The sequence below is a fragment of the Festucalex cinctus genome, chromosome 20 (genome assembly GCF_051991245.1).
Source record: "Festucalex cinctus isolate MCC-2025b chromosome 20, RoL_Fcin_1.0, whole genome shotgun sequence".
NCBI lineage: Eukaryota > Metazoa > Chordata > Actinopteri > Syngnathiformes > Syngnathidae > Festucalex > Festucalex cinctus.
Genome location: NC_135430.1, coordinates 14932774 through 14946373, shown reverse-complemented (window position 1 = coordinate 14946373; position 13600 = coordinate 14932774). Strand labels below are relative to the sequence as shown.

Genomic DNA, 13600 nt, shown 5'->3' with positions numbered 1-13600 from the left:
ACATTAAGTAGAACGTAAAAATTTTCTTAATGCTTTCGTTCCATTTCGTCTTTCCTCGGGGAATGATTTGCTGTTCGCTTCTGACAGCTCACATTTCACAGGGCGAAAGAGATTCCTGAACAGATTAGAGGGCTTAAGCGGGAGATCACACTGTGATTTTGACTGGAGGGGGGGGCTTAAGGAAAATGGACAATCGGTTTTGGTTCATCAGTCACAGAACATTTTGAACCGTGGTTTGTTTAACTATCCTTTGGCATTGATCATTAGTGCAAATAATTGTGGCCATTATAAAATAATAAAAAACAATGGTGTATTTGTAGCTTTGACACAGTTAGAATGCATTATGCTGTACAGGTGTACCTAACATTGTGGCAGGCAAGTCCTTCCCCATTCCTTCAACAAACCACATGCAAACAACAACTGCCAAAGTCTAATTTATCTTTCATAAGTGCTCTAGTTTGTTCGAGCTCCAACATGAGACGTAGACTGTTCATGGAACCAGTTTTATTGGATGTTAAATCAGGTTACAGAGTTAACTGGGTCATCATTGAACAATCAGTGTTTTCAGACACAGTATTATCAGAGTCTAGGTAATTGTACTGAGGAAGTAGCCAAAGGTGACGAATGAGTTTGTAATATTCATTATCCCTTTAATTAGGAAACCCTGACTCCTTTCTGTGCACAACTGAGCCCACCAGCATAGACTTTGACTGCAGTCACTACATTCAACATGAGCAAGAAAACAGTCAGAAGTAGACTAACGCGGAGCTCGGAGGGCCCTTCAGTAGCTACTGTGGAGCTTCGTCACGGGGCCCCTTCTACAGCATCGACAGACATTCAGCATTAGGCTTATATTAGTCACTGTGAGAGCTTCTACTCCACTTGGATTCATACACGTCTAAGCTGAGACTTCTAAAGAGGTAATGTAAGCTTCTGAGGAACAAAAGCATAAAAAAAAGGCCTTCAAAGTGCTTCCACACATGCAGATAGGAATGTTGCGACACATTTTGCCTACATGCCTAAACCCTAATTTATAACAAAAGAAAATGTATTGCTCAGATTCTTTTGGGTACAGCTTAAACGGCTCCTGGTCAGATTTACACTTTGAATTGGATTCCTAATACTGATTACGCAGTGCAGTACGACTGTTTAGTTGGGCAATTCTCCTTTAACGTCGTCGTATCAAAGTGCATTTTGCCACGCTATCTCCTCTGCATAGTGCACTGACATTACATATCTTCCAGACACACTTCAAAAGAAATCCTACATTTCAAGAAAACTATTTACAGCAAACAACAGCTTGGAGTGTAACAGGATACATCTGAGAACTGTGCTCTACGTCAGATGAGGGAGGTGTCATCTCACTTTGAAACGAGGTCTGACAAACAACACCAAAACATGACACATGCCAGGGACTGCGTGTGCCAATCATCAACAGATAAGAACGATTTCAACTGGAGGAAGCTGAGCCACAAAGAGACGATAGTGTTAGGAAGATTCATCAACCGCCTAGAGTTCAAAAATCTTTACAGCCCTTTTATATCTACTCTCCTTCCTCCATCAACATAAATGAAAAGTACCATTAAGTGGAAACGCACACCCCCCTCCGACTCCTCCAAGGACATTAAGTCTCCGGGTTGGGCGTGGCCAACAGCGGCACGTTGTCCCGCCTCCTCCTGCCCAGCGGGGGACGCCGGTACTGCTCGCCGTCGGCCAGGGTCTGAGGCAGAGGCTTCCTCTTGCTCTCGGGCAGCAGCAGGATGGACAGGACGGCCAGCAGGGCCAGGGTGGAGTAGACCACGTGGTGCAGGAAGTAGCCGTAGTGGTTCCTCAGGTCCATGAGTGGCGAGCTGAGGCGACCCACGCAACCCAGGGCCAGCACGGCGCCCACGCCCGTCCCTCTGTGAACCCACAGCCCTCAGCTTGTAATTAAATGAATCAATCTTGCTTCCCAACCAGTATTGCACCGAGGCAACAGGAATATTAGCTGTTGTAACTGATTTTTTTTTGTACTCTTAACTCCATTAGTCACTGAAAAACTCACATATTTGCTGTATTTGACCTCAGGCCAAGCACCAAAAGTATTACTTTGGCGCCATCTTATAGCATCTTGGTGCCATGAAGCTATGTTGAAGTGTGTTTTGCCACCATTTTGGAGGAACTTGCTGCCAAAGAACTACAGTACTGTTTGTTGACGTAATTTGAGGAGATTTAGTTAAGAGAAAAGTAGTGCTTTGCCAACATTTTGTGGTATCTATAAGCACTTTAAGGGGTCAATTACTTGTGCATTTACGTAATTTTTTTTCCAGCACTATCCCCTCAATTTACTGGTAAATTTATTTCATCAGTGTGAAATGTGAAAACATAAAATAGCTAATTTGTCTTATTCGTGGCAACAGGGAGATAGAGAAGCTATGAAGAAAAGCATAAATTTGTAAAAATTTGTTCTGCCCGTCCTTATATGTTGCTAGCATAGCTATATCAACAAAAAAAAAAAAAATGTAAATAAATAATTTTGGAAGCAATTCAAGTGATATTGATAGCGCACTTGTTGATCTTTCACGGTATGCTACTGTGACACGGCACGGTGGTTGGGAGTCATTGATGTAAAGTACCTCAAGTATCTTCCTTACCTGATGACGGTGGGCATGATCTCCGCAGTTAAGAGAATGGAGAGGGAGGCGGCGGCCTGCGAGGAGAAGAGGCCCATCACGGAGAAAACGGTGATGGCAGTCTCACTGAGATCTGGAAGCGGAAAGACGCCATGTCATAATTCTGCATTTGCCCTTCACGATTAGGCCTTTTAACAGTGTAGTTCACTATTTGAACAGTAAAGCTGCAGTTTATTGATCAATTGACAGTGGCGTATAATGTAGCAGGAATGGTGTGCTATTACCAAACGTCTTCCTGTAAAGGAAAAAAAAAACAATTGCCGGGAATAAAGAACACAAACTGCATGGTGTCTTCCTCCTAGCATGCCTTCTCTGTTGACGTGATTGCTATGATATCATACTATTAACATCAGTGACTTCCTTGTCACGCTGACATATCTCACAGTGTGAACACAGGTCCAATCAGGTTTGAGCATTCCGAACATGAGAGCAGTGACCTGACCTGAACTGCAGCTGGGTGATAATTTGGCTTTAGTTATGCAGTAAACCTTTTGTGCCACAAGAGGGAGATAGAGACTAAAACAAGGACGTCCATTCTTCAGCTGAGGAAAACTAAAAGAAATACAATATATTTATGTTCAGGGACTTAAAACCCATATATAGCGAATTTGCAAATGTCTACACGTCTCTCATATAGGTCAAAGAAAATGATCTCGCTTACACTTTATGAGTCCCAGGAGGATCAGGGAGGCCAGGCCCGTCATCGTCATGGAGAACAGAAGAATGCCGCGGCGGCCCCACCTGTCGACGGTCGCCCACAGCAACACCCATGCGCCGCCCCCCGTGCACACCAACAGAAGGTACGTCCAATAGAAGCCGGGAGCCGTGCCTCCGACATCACCACGGAAAGAGCTGTAGCAGTGGCTGATGCCGTGAGAGATGAATCTAAAGGGAGCATCGAGACAATTGAGTTTGTGTTGACGGCAACAGAAAATGGGATAAAGGAAGCTGTGGCGAAGGACTCACGAGGTGAAGCCGAGCACACATAGGTTCTTCCAGATGTTTCTGCTGTGGAAGAGCTCAGGGAAGGAAAGGTGGGGACGTGAGGAGGGTGTTGGTTCCGAATCGATCTCTGGTGCCAACAAAGAGAAAACAGCAATCAATCTTTGTAGATCAGGCCCATGAAGGTAGCACTGATGCTTATGCATCATTTTGCATTTAAATTTTTGCCTCATCCTATCACATCGCAACCGTGAATCACTTGGATTTTTTTATTTTTTTTCACTGACAGGTAATGCACCAGCTCAAGTGTAGTATATTGTAGATGTCTTGACTTAGAGGATGTCAGCCCAAACATTTTCTTTACAATATGATCTATGCACCACCACTTTTCTAAACACAGTAGTCTGATTAATATTGTGTTTATGGAATTTGAATTAAGCAGCAAAATTCAGGGGCAGCCATTTTGCCACTTGCCGACCACTAAAAATGACCTAACAGTTTCCCAGGGCTCAGGACCAATCAGAGCTCAGCTTTTCAACGTAGCATGAGCAAACTCAGAAAACAAGTGAGCTGTGATTGGTCGTTACCTGAGCTCTGAGCAACTGTGATGTCATTTTCAGTTAAGAGTAAGTGGTAAAATGGCTGCCCGAGATGGATAAATACAGCTGGACTTTGCTTCATAAGTCAAATTTCAACAAATGCAATATTAATCAGAATGCTGTGTTTAGACTAGTGGGGCTGCATAGAACATACATCGTGAGGATAAATCTAGAGATATGGACGATATTAGACAGTAGGACATTTTTTTGTCCATTTTGAGATATCTCCACAAATAGCCTCCTTGAGGACTCCAGTTTCATTTCAAAGCAGCACAAAAGTCAAAATTGTAATATAAGTGTATGTAAACAAAAGTAGAAGTGTATGAAAACAAAAACAAACAAACAACAACAACATGTTCATTTTCTTCAAGGGACCAAAAGTATTTGAGATATCCATGATAAGTTATCTAAAGCACTTATCACAGGCCTTTTAATTGACACAAAATTATTAAATCAAATTTCCCACTGTGGTAATATGACCTTATTTACACAAGAAAATACCACAAGGACCAACAGTAAAATAACCAAACTTTGGCTGATGCCTCAGAAGATGAATTGTAAGCTGAATGTGATCTTCAAAGTTGAGGCTGATTTCATCTCTTGAGAGGTCAAACTTCCAAAACATTTAAAGAGTTGAAATCTTGGACGATAGCCTTGCCTGCTATTGGAATTAACTTTCCACTGATATTTTAACAGTTCCTGAAAATGTCAGATTCATATGTTTTTCCTTAGGTACTGGTTGCTATGGACATTTGAAAGACACAAGTACCAAAACTTTAAACCCCTTTTTCTCAAAACTAGGGATTGCTATCTTACAACATTAAAATTGCTGTAACGTTGTCAATTTTAAAGGGAATTAAGTGCAGGATTTGAATATATCAATATCTCCATTTTACTTTCTTTGGCTCACGAGGACCCTTTTGCCAGAGATGGTCACATATTATTGTAAATAATTTATTTTGTGTGTGTTACCAAAAAACAAAGCAGTATATGATGAGGCATCATGAAAAAAAAAAAAGCCACGCACCTGTGAAGCTCTCATCATCCCTCACATCTCTGTTGGAGTTTCCCCTCTCGTTGAAGGAGTTCATGTCTCCATGTCGCTCAGACAGAAGGAGCCAGCGAGGAGACTCTGGAAAAACTCCAGGAATGCTGCAGGCCAAATAACACATAAATACTTTCGACCTTTACCCAGCATCACACCTTTGTAGCATTTGTGATTTTGGCCTTTCAGTGTGGAAAATAATCACCATGGGTCACATGTGCAATGTAATAATCTACCCCCCACTATAACTGTTTGTTGTTAATCTGTGATTATTACTTTTTTAAATTTTCTTTTGAAGGTTTGTGGTTTAACTTGTAACAGAGTTCTTAAACGATTGTGCACCCTTGACAAAGTTGATTTAATGCATACTGACATGAGCTAAAGGGCTCAGTGTGGTGAGGGAATAACAATCAATACAACCCAAAAAAGCCTGCCAGATGCAATCGAGACACTTTATCAAATGCCAATCAGGATTCTGTCTACAGTTATAGCATCTTTCTGGCAATAATAAGCATGTTGAAGATAAATATGCATAACATAGACTCATGTTCCCAATTAAGCTTTTTTTAAATAAGCAGATTGGAAAATGAATGAATGAATTGATAAGACCATAGGTGAGTTATTGAGTGTCCACTGGAAAGCCAAAAATATTGGGCATTGTAATGTATCTCAAGTCTTTTGTATATCAAAAATACAAAAAGTGTATAAACATGAAGAATTTAAGCTCTCTCGTACCCGTAGCTGAGGAAAAGCATTAGCGGGGCAGTACCGGCTCCCAACAGACCTCTCCAGGACTGACAGCCAAGGCCCACTGCCAGAAGCAGCAGCTCCCCAGAAACGGTCATCAGACCCGCTAGTACAGTAGCTATCAGCCTCCGTGAAGGCTCACACAACTCCAGGCCTGAGAGAGCAACCAAACACAAATGACCTCAACAGGAAAATGTCTCATCATGTTATACCGTTTGCTTGGGTCTGCAAAACTTACGAGAGATGTAGAGGGTGAGGTAGACGCCAGCGCTCGCAGCCGCCAGACAGAAGCGCATGACGATGAAGATGGAAGGGTACGGGGAGACGCACACCAAAACGCCAAACACCACTGACAGAGTGAGTGACGTCAGCAAGGTCTTGGAGCGGCCAATTCTGTGAAGGAAAAAAGCAGGCGGTGTTTGGAAGTTGTTGTTTGTGTGAAAACTAAGTTCAGTGATGAATCACTCGAAATGAAAAGACAGTTCTTGTGTTTGAATAACTTCAAACAGACTCAAATGTGTGCAGCACACATTCTTAAGAAAATAGAATTACACCAACTAGAAAGCAAACAGACAAGCTGTTTGTGCAGGACGACAGAATGAAGATTTCTGGAATAATTGCAAAATCATTTACAAAATCTATATTTGTTTGAATATGTTGCTGGAATGTTGATAAAATCTTTTCTTAAAAAAAAAATAGTCTAAATAAATGTACTCATAAAACTGCCGTATGTCTTTTTTTTTTTTGTATTGCTTTAGATTTTAATAGAGAAGCAGAAATTAGGTGGATGACTCATTCGCTCATCTTACCAAATGTTGTGCTTAGTCAACTGGTGCATTAATGGAAACTTTTACATCCATTATATTCCTATAAATTATCCTCAAAACCTCCACTGTAGGCAGATCATAATCAAAATGCAGTCCACATAAAGTATGTTAAAGTCCATAAAATCCAAAATATCACTGTTATGGTTTTGATATTTTTCAGAGATTGATGTGGGCATAGGCACATATCCACATGCATTTTCGTAAAGATTGGTCGCTGTTTTCTGACATCTAGTGACGTTCAACTTTTTCTATGGAGAGGAAAATCCTGAGCGCCCATAAAATTAAATCTATCTATTTTGATTTTTGGAAATGATGTTATAGGTCGAGATGTGTAAATGAATTTTGGTGGCAATTGGTCATAGTTTTGTAACATTAAGCTACATTAAGCTTTTTCTTTATAGTAAACGGGAGAACAATGCTTGATGTCCAAAAAAAAATCCTAAATATTATGCCGATTGTTTTGACATTTTAAGATATTTCAGTACAAATTAGTCACACTGTAGAACCCTGCTCAATCAAAATGTTTGCAATATGTTCTTGGCCTTGTGAGTGCGTTTTTCACCTGTCAGCAGTAAAACCTAGTCCAAGACAACCAGTCAGAGCCCCCAAGATGAAGCAAACCTCCTCCACGGGGACCAGCCAATAGCGATCACACACCAGATCCCACTGCACAGAGATGGACAAATTCAATGTCAGCGCTGAATTACTATAGTAGAATTACATAAAATGAAAAGTATTTCCACTCAAATTAAGTTGATAAACCCTTTTTTTGCAGACAAACTGTAGCAAAACATCATCTCTGTGGGGGAGGTCATAAAAACACGACTTTTAATCACATTTAGGCAAGCCACTGATTTCCATTAACAAGTGCGCTGCTAACGTTGCAGTCTGCTGAACGCTGAAAGCAAAATGATTTTTAATGATCGAGAGAGCAACAAACAGCGGGACCAGAAGGCTGCGGATGAAAAGCCTCTGCCTAATTGGAGCCCGAGTGCAGAAACATAAAAGCTTGTCAAATAATCTCCGCCATCCTGTTGCTCATTCAGACTCACAACAATGCACATGAGGCCATGGTGCTGCCATGGGTGGATACAGGTTGGGAAATGCAGACAAACATGTTGAAAAACTCCCCAGACCAGTTTTGTGACAATTTCATTTTTGCTTTAACAGACAAATACTTGCTTGAGCTGTCTCAGACTTGTTACTTGTTTGTATAGGAACAGTCCCTCCCTGTTTTTGTGGCTAACATGAAATTTATTCCCCATGTCCATGACCGTGTCTCTCAGACATGGGACCATCTTGGTTATCACGCTTGATAAACGGAACAACGGATCTGCACTCCACATTTGCAAACCTGGTACAAAAAAACCTTTGTTTCACAGCACTGCAGTGAATACAAACACACAGGACTCAGAGAGAGAGCAACTTAAATGTGGAACTGCAGCAGGCAAAACACAATTAAAAGGCAGTGAGCTTTAATGAGAGGAAACCAAAGGTCCAACAGCAAAATCCAAAAATACTTTGGAGAGAAAGCCTGGCCATTATTGCATATAGCAGAGGTGTCCAAACTTTTCCCTTTGAGGGACGCATACAGAAAAATGGAAGGATGCAAGGGCCACTTTGAAATTGTCTCACTTTATTACATACATTAAAACGTCGAGAGAAAGGCCTTGTGCATTAAAAATAGTTGCTGTATCGGTATCCATACTCAAAAGTTGAGTACTGGCATCAGTCTGAAAAAAAAAAAAAAAAAAAAAAGTGGTATTGAGCATGATACTAAATGCATATTTTGGTTATGTTTTTTTTATTTTGCTATAGCACGACTGTTTTGAATATACTGTACTTTAATGTACCGTATATCCATGCTTAATAGTTACACTGAAAGATAAACACAGACCTTTGAATTATGTAATTAAATAGCATGACCTAGTCCTTTGATGCAGATGTCTTTTTAGTCCAAGGTCATAATGAAATGGCCTCCAGACGTCTCTGACTGGTCACAATCAGAAGGAAGGGATGAATGGAGGGCACATCTATGATATAATGATTCTGGGCCACAGCTGTGAAAGAGACAGATGGAGGCCCGGGAAAAAAATGTCTGGCTTGGGGAATTTCATTTAGGGTCTGCCTGACCAGTGAAGCAAAAAACGAAAGGTGAGAAGGAGGCTGAGCGTGTAAGAGAAGCCTCCGGCATCAGGATTAACCTGTGATGGTGATCAATTATTTAGAATGCTCACAAATCAAATCTCTGATGTTTCATCTTGAAGGTAATATCAGTTGCCGGAACTCACTTTCAGGTATGCTTTCGGATTGTCAAAATCTTACTCAGAGGCCCTTTTACCCATCTCAAAATGACGATACAGTATGTGCAGCTGCTATTTAACAAGGCACAACACAATACTTGTTTGCCTCAGCAAGAAAAATAAAAACACAATTCCCTTGAGAAGCATGTGATGCTTCAATAACAAGCGAAGCAATAAGGGCGCCCACTTGAAGCCTTACCTCAGTTACAATGTTGTTCTTCAGCCCTTCCGTGATGTTATAATCCCAGCCGGCCTGGCAGTCCACCACCACCGTCTGACTCCCGTTGGCATACTGCTTACACTGGGAAAGATCTCCGTTCCCGCCAGGCCTCAAGCCCTTCTCCCAGGGCAGAGAGACGTTCAGCACCTCGGGTGACGGCGCGGGCCCGGGCAGGTGGCAGTGGTGTGGTGAGGAAAGGATGATGAGGGGGTCAGAGGAGAGCAGGAAGGCCAGGAAGAGATTTGGAAGGATGGACAAAAAGATCAGGACCCTTTGTTTCTTACGACCCAGAGCCAGGACCATCACCTCTCCCGTGGGAGGCAGTGAGGGTGGGACTGGGAGGGAGGAGGAGGACGGGGCAGGGGAGGAAGGCACGGGGGACGTGGGGAGGGATGGAGGAGGGGCGGGACATGGGGAAGGGGAAACAAGAGGGGGGGAGTCTGGCGATGTCATGATGGAGGAGGGATTGACAGTGGAGGTGCTAGAGATAGAGACGTAGCAAAGACCTGTGAGAGGAAAAGGAATTACACACATTAAATCTCAACATATGATTACATCACTATAACATCATCACAAGCTCCCAACAAGTAAAATATACATCGAGGACTCCCTGTGCAATGTTGCCTAACTTTGTTACTGTTGTGAGGTGAGTTACAAATAAATGCTTGAATTAGCTCTTGATGACAACTCAACACACCTTACTTGTATTTGATTTTCCAGATTACACCAAGAATTATTGAACACCACATAATACTTAGACTTGCTTGTTTTTAGACTTGCTTAAAAACTAAAATTCTCAAATGCAACTGACTTTACCTCTTAGTATTTCTTTACATCATGTAATCATCCCCAGATACTAAAAAAATGTGCTTATTAATTTAATAACCTAAGAAAAAGTAGATATATTTGTTTGTGTATAGAAATGTAGGGAACAAAGGTTAAAAGTGCAGTTAAATAAATATTTAAGTATGGTACAGTAACGAAGTAATTGTACTTCGTTACTTGCCAGCCTCCCTTGTTGATACACATCTTCTCCTTTGGGTGCAGTCAGCCAGTGTTTCCCTGCACAGGAAACCGTGCACAGAGGAATCCCACCGGGTTATATAAGGGGTTGAAAACGTGAAGGGAATGTAAGCCACAAGGGGCAGGAAGCGCACAACTGTGAGACACACCTGCCCCAACACGACACGGCGCTCATAAACATACACAACGACTGCGTGGCTTTCAAACAAGCACTTGTTTACGTACCCTCTTTTTAGGCTGTTATTTACGTGCTGCGTTGTCTCGTGCAAAAGTCCCGAACATTGCGGAGTGCCAGAACAGCCTGCTCAGAGTACTTCAACGGCTCTCAACGAACATTCGCCTCGATGCCAGTCTGCGTTGTACGCTAGTCCAGTGTAAACCGACATTACTTTAGGATAACAAGGACAGTAATAAAAAAAATAAAATAAAATAAAAAACACGCTGACCCACACAAGGACACGGTAGTTGTGTTTTAGCTAACACTGGCAGCTGCTGTAATGGTGATGAAGCTCGTCTGGCGACAGCAAGTCCGAGCCTGACGCTCCTCCTCTACTCCCTCCTTGTCTTTTTAAACGTTAGAATTCCCGTTCAGGTTCGGTTTTCCAAAAGGAAATAAGAAGACCGTCAACAGCGACGAATTGTCACAGACAACATCTGTGTCGTCATCCAACCGGTCGCGGACAAAGAGCTTGTGGAGAACTGCATTGAGAGGAAGGCTTGTGGGAGCCTCCGCCGGCGGCTTGGAATTCGGGAAACTTCGGCCGCAATCGTCCAAATGTCGATGACGTCTCCTGTCTCGGCGCCGCCAGACATTGTGTATCGATTGCAGAGCAATCGTTTCACGATCGATTAGATAGATAGATAGATAGATAGATAGATAGATAGATAGATAGATAGATAGATAGATAGATAGATAGATAGATAGACAATCACCCACAAGAAAACTTATTTTAACATGTGTATGAAGAATCAATTATGAACAACAAATTTACATAAATAAAAATAATTATGTAAAGTGAGCATGAACTTTAGATTTTAAGTAACACAAGTAATGCTATTATGATTTTCCTATAGTTCATGTAGCACAAAAAAATGTCACATTTACATTTAGCTTGATTCATGTAAGAGCAAATGCCGTTTATTATCCATCCATCTTCTTGACCGCTTACTCCTCACAAGGGTCGTGGGGGTTGCTGGCGCCTATCAGATAAACAACCACCCATACTAACAAGCAAACCTACGGACAATTCAGAGCACCCAATTAACCTGCCATGCATGTCTTTGGAATGTGGGAAGAGACCGGAGTACCCGGAGAAGACCCACGCAGGCACGGGGAGAACATGCAAACTCCACCCAGGAAGGCCAGAGCCTGGACTCGAACCGGAGTCCTCAGAACTAGGAGACGAACATGCTAACAACTCACCCACCGTGCCCTGCCGTTTATTATTTATTTATTATTATTTGTGTAGATTGTCAATCTTTAGTTATTGCAACCGTACTCAACAATAAACTGCCACATCTAGACAAGCTAGATTGTTTGTTTTGAGAAAACGTGGTGATTTTTTTTTTCTTCCTTGTCCCGCTAATTTCTGAAAGCACTGCTACTGTACCTGTTTTTTAGGACCTCAGTCTGGCCGCAAACCCCACCACTGTAAAAATAAACAAAAAAACAAAACAAAAAACAAGCTGTTGGTTAAAATGAAAAAACAAAGATCATGTAGCAATTTCCACATATATTTTAAAGTATATTTTAATTCAGCTGTCATTAAGTACATGCCACAAGACTGATCTAGCCGAAGACAATGAAGTTCCAAAACATCTAGTGAAAGTGTTTCTTAAGACTTGTGCAGTTCGCAATAGACCCTTCCAGCTGACGACTGTTTAGCTACCGCTCCGCCTCCCATAAAAAAAGAATGCAGAGAGCTTAATTTTCGTCGAGCGTTTTCAACAAAGTAAAGTGGAAGCTTAAGGTATGTTGTTTTTGGTTGAAACAGTACGTCGATCTCTACTTTCATGGTGTAAATTGTCATTCATTAAATCATTTGTGTCCGGAAATACTCATCTTGCTGTATATCGAAGTCTTCAAGCTATCTTAGCTTGCTCGCCGCTAACAAACAGACCGCACGTTTATAACAAATATATATCACTCGTATTGATGCACTGCCCTCCACCGCAAGGGGCGCACTTAAACGTGACGTCACACTAGAAGGGTCTAGTCGCAGAAGCTGCTTGGTACTGCTGGCCAAGCGGAGAATTATGCCTGTTGTAATGGCATTCTGTACATAAAGGCGCCATTTGGTGATCATATATTGAAACTGAAGAGCAAAAAAATCATGTAGCTATGCCTATCAATACGTCTTCAGGTGCAGACGTGTGTAGACCGAAGCCTTCGCCACGCCCAACTCATTTTGTAAAAAGAAGCGCTTGGAATCAGGCGAGCCTTGGCCACTCCCACCATAAATCTGCCAGTTTGAAATGGGCTCACAAGTGGCCATCTTGTGGATGCTGTATTTCTGCAATAAGGCAGAATTTTCCCAAAAAATATTTTTTGATACAGTATCAGGGCATCCAGAGGATGGCCATTGTTATCGCTGCAAAGCTCAAGAAACAAATTCCGATATTTTCTGTGTACCTTAAACGCATCAGTAGTTGTAGCCGATGGGAGAGGAACGTTAGTTTTACCGGAGATTTTTTGCCGTGGCGAAACTGTATGGGAAGGAGAGTGGTCTTTATGAAACTGATGGGGACGTGTCCCCTGTGTCCTAAGTGCCAACTGCATCCAAATGTCAAAGACTTCATCGTAGTTGCTAGCTGCTCGTGTAGTAGTAGTAGTAGTACGTTTCAATTTGAGCTAGGCTAGCACGCTGTCATAATACCTACAAAATCTATTAAATAACGGCATTTGTTTTGCTTGAGTTTTCTGCACTCTATGACTTTGGCTTTTGTTTACTATGTGAGACTAAAATAAAAACGGAACGACTTTAAACGACCAACTTACCGACGGACGACAGGTGCAGTGTGCGAGCGACCCGAGCCACCTGGCATCGTGAGAGCGCGTCTCGTTGTTGTGTGACGTCATCTTCGAGAATCTCGTGACCAAAGATTTCATTTATGTAAATTATGTTGTTGAATTTTAGTTTTGAAAGGCAACAAAACTGACTTGCACACACACACACACACACACAAACACACACAAAAAAAAATAGAAAATAACAAAGGGGG

General features: G+C 41.9%; 1 protein-coding gene across 3 annotated transcripts; it reads right to left on the bottom strand.

Moving 5' to 3' along the window:
- Positions 1-487: 487 nt before the first annotated feature.
- Positions 488-13470, bottom strand: slc22a17 (solute carrier family 22 member 17). Of its 3 annotated transcripts, none has more exons than XM_077508729.1 (11): positions 13377-13470; positions 11989-12027; positions 9335-9861; positions 7395-7498; positions 6244-6398; positions 5994-6159; positions 5241-5365; positions 3639-3744; positions 3334-3557; positions 2634-2745; positions 488-1901 (listed from the first exon to the last, which is right to left on the bottom strand). In XM_077508729.1, the coding sequence occupies exons 3-11, from the start codon at positions 9806-9808 to the stop codon at positions 1625-1627; spliced, it is 1743 nt and encodes a 580-aa protein (XP_077364855.1). In that variant the 5' UTR covers positions 9809-9861; positions 11989-12027; positions 13377-13470; the 3' UTR covers positions 488-1624. The 3 variants fall into 3 exon arrangements, with proteins under 3 accessions (XP_077364855.1, XP_077364854.1, XP_077364853.1); XM_077508728.1 differs by lacking the exons at positions 11989-12027; positions 13377-13470 and adding exons at positions 10604-10742; positions 10825-11169; XM_077508727.1 differs by lacking the exons at positions 11989-12027; positions 13377-13470 and adding an exon at positions 10604-11169.
- Between the last annotated feature and the right edge of the window lie 130 nt (positions 13471-13600).

Bases quoted from the DNA above. Each gene is read 5' to 3' on its own strand.
- slc22a17 (XM_077508729.1), bottom strand. From the start codon at position 9,808: ATGACATCGCCAGACTCCCCCCCTCTTGTTTCCCCTTCCCCATGTCCC. The intron at 3,558-3,638 runs GTGAGTCCTTCG...TGCTCCCTTTAG, and splicing joins TGTGTGCTCGGCTTCACCTC to ATTCATCTCTCACGGCATCA. The intron at 2,746-3,333 runs GTAAGCGAGATC...TTCCGCTTCCAG, and splicing joins CCTCCTGGGACTCATAAAGT to ATCTCAGTGAGACTGCCATC.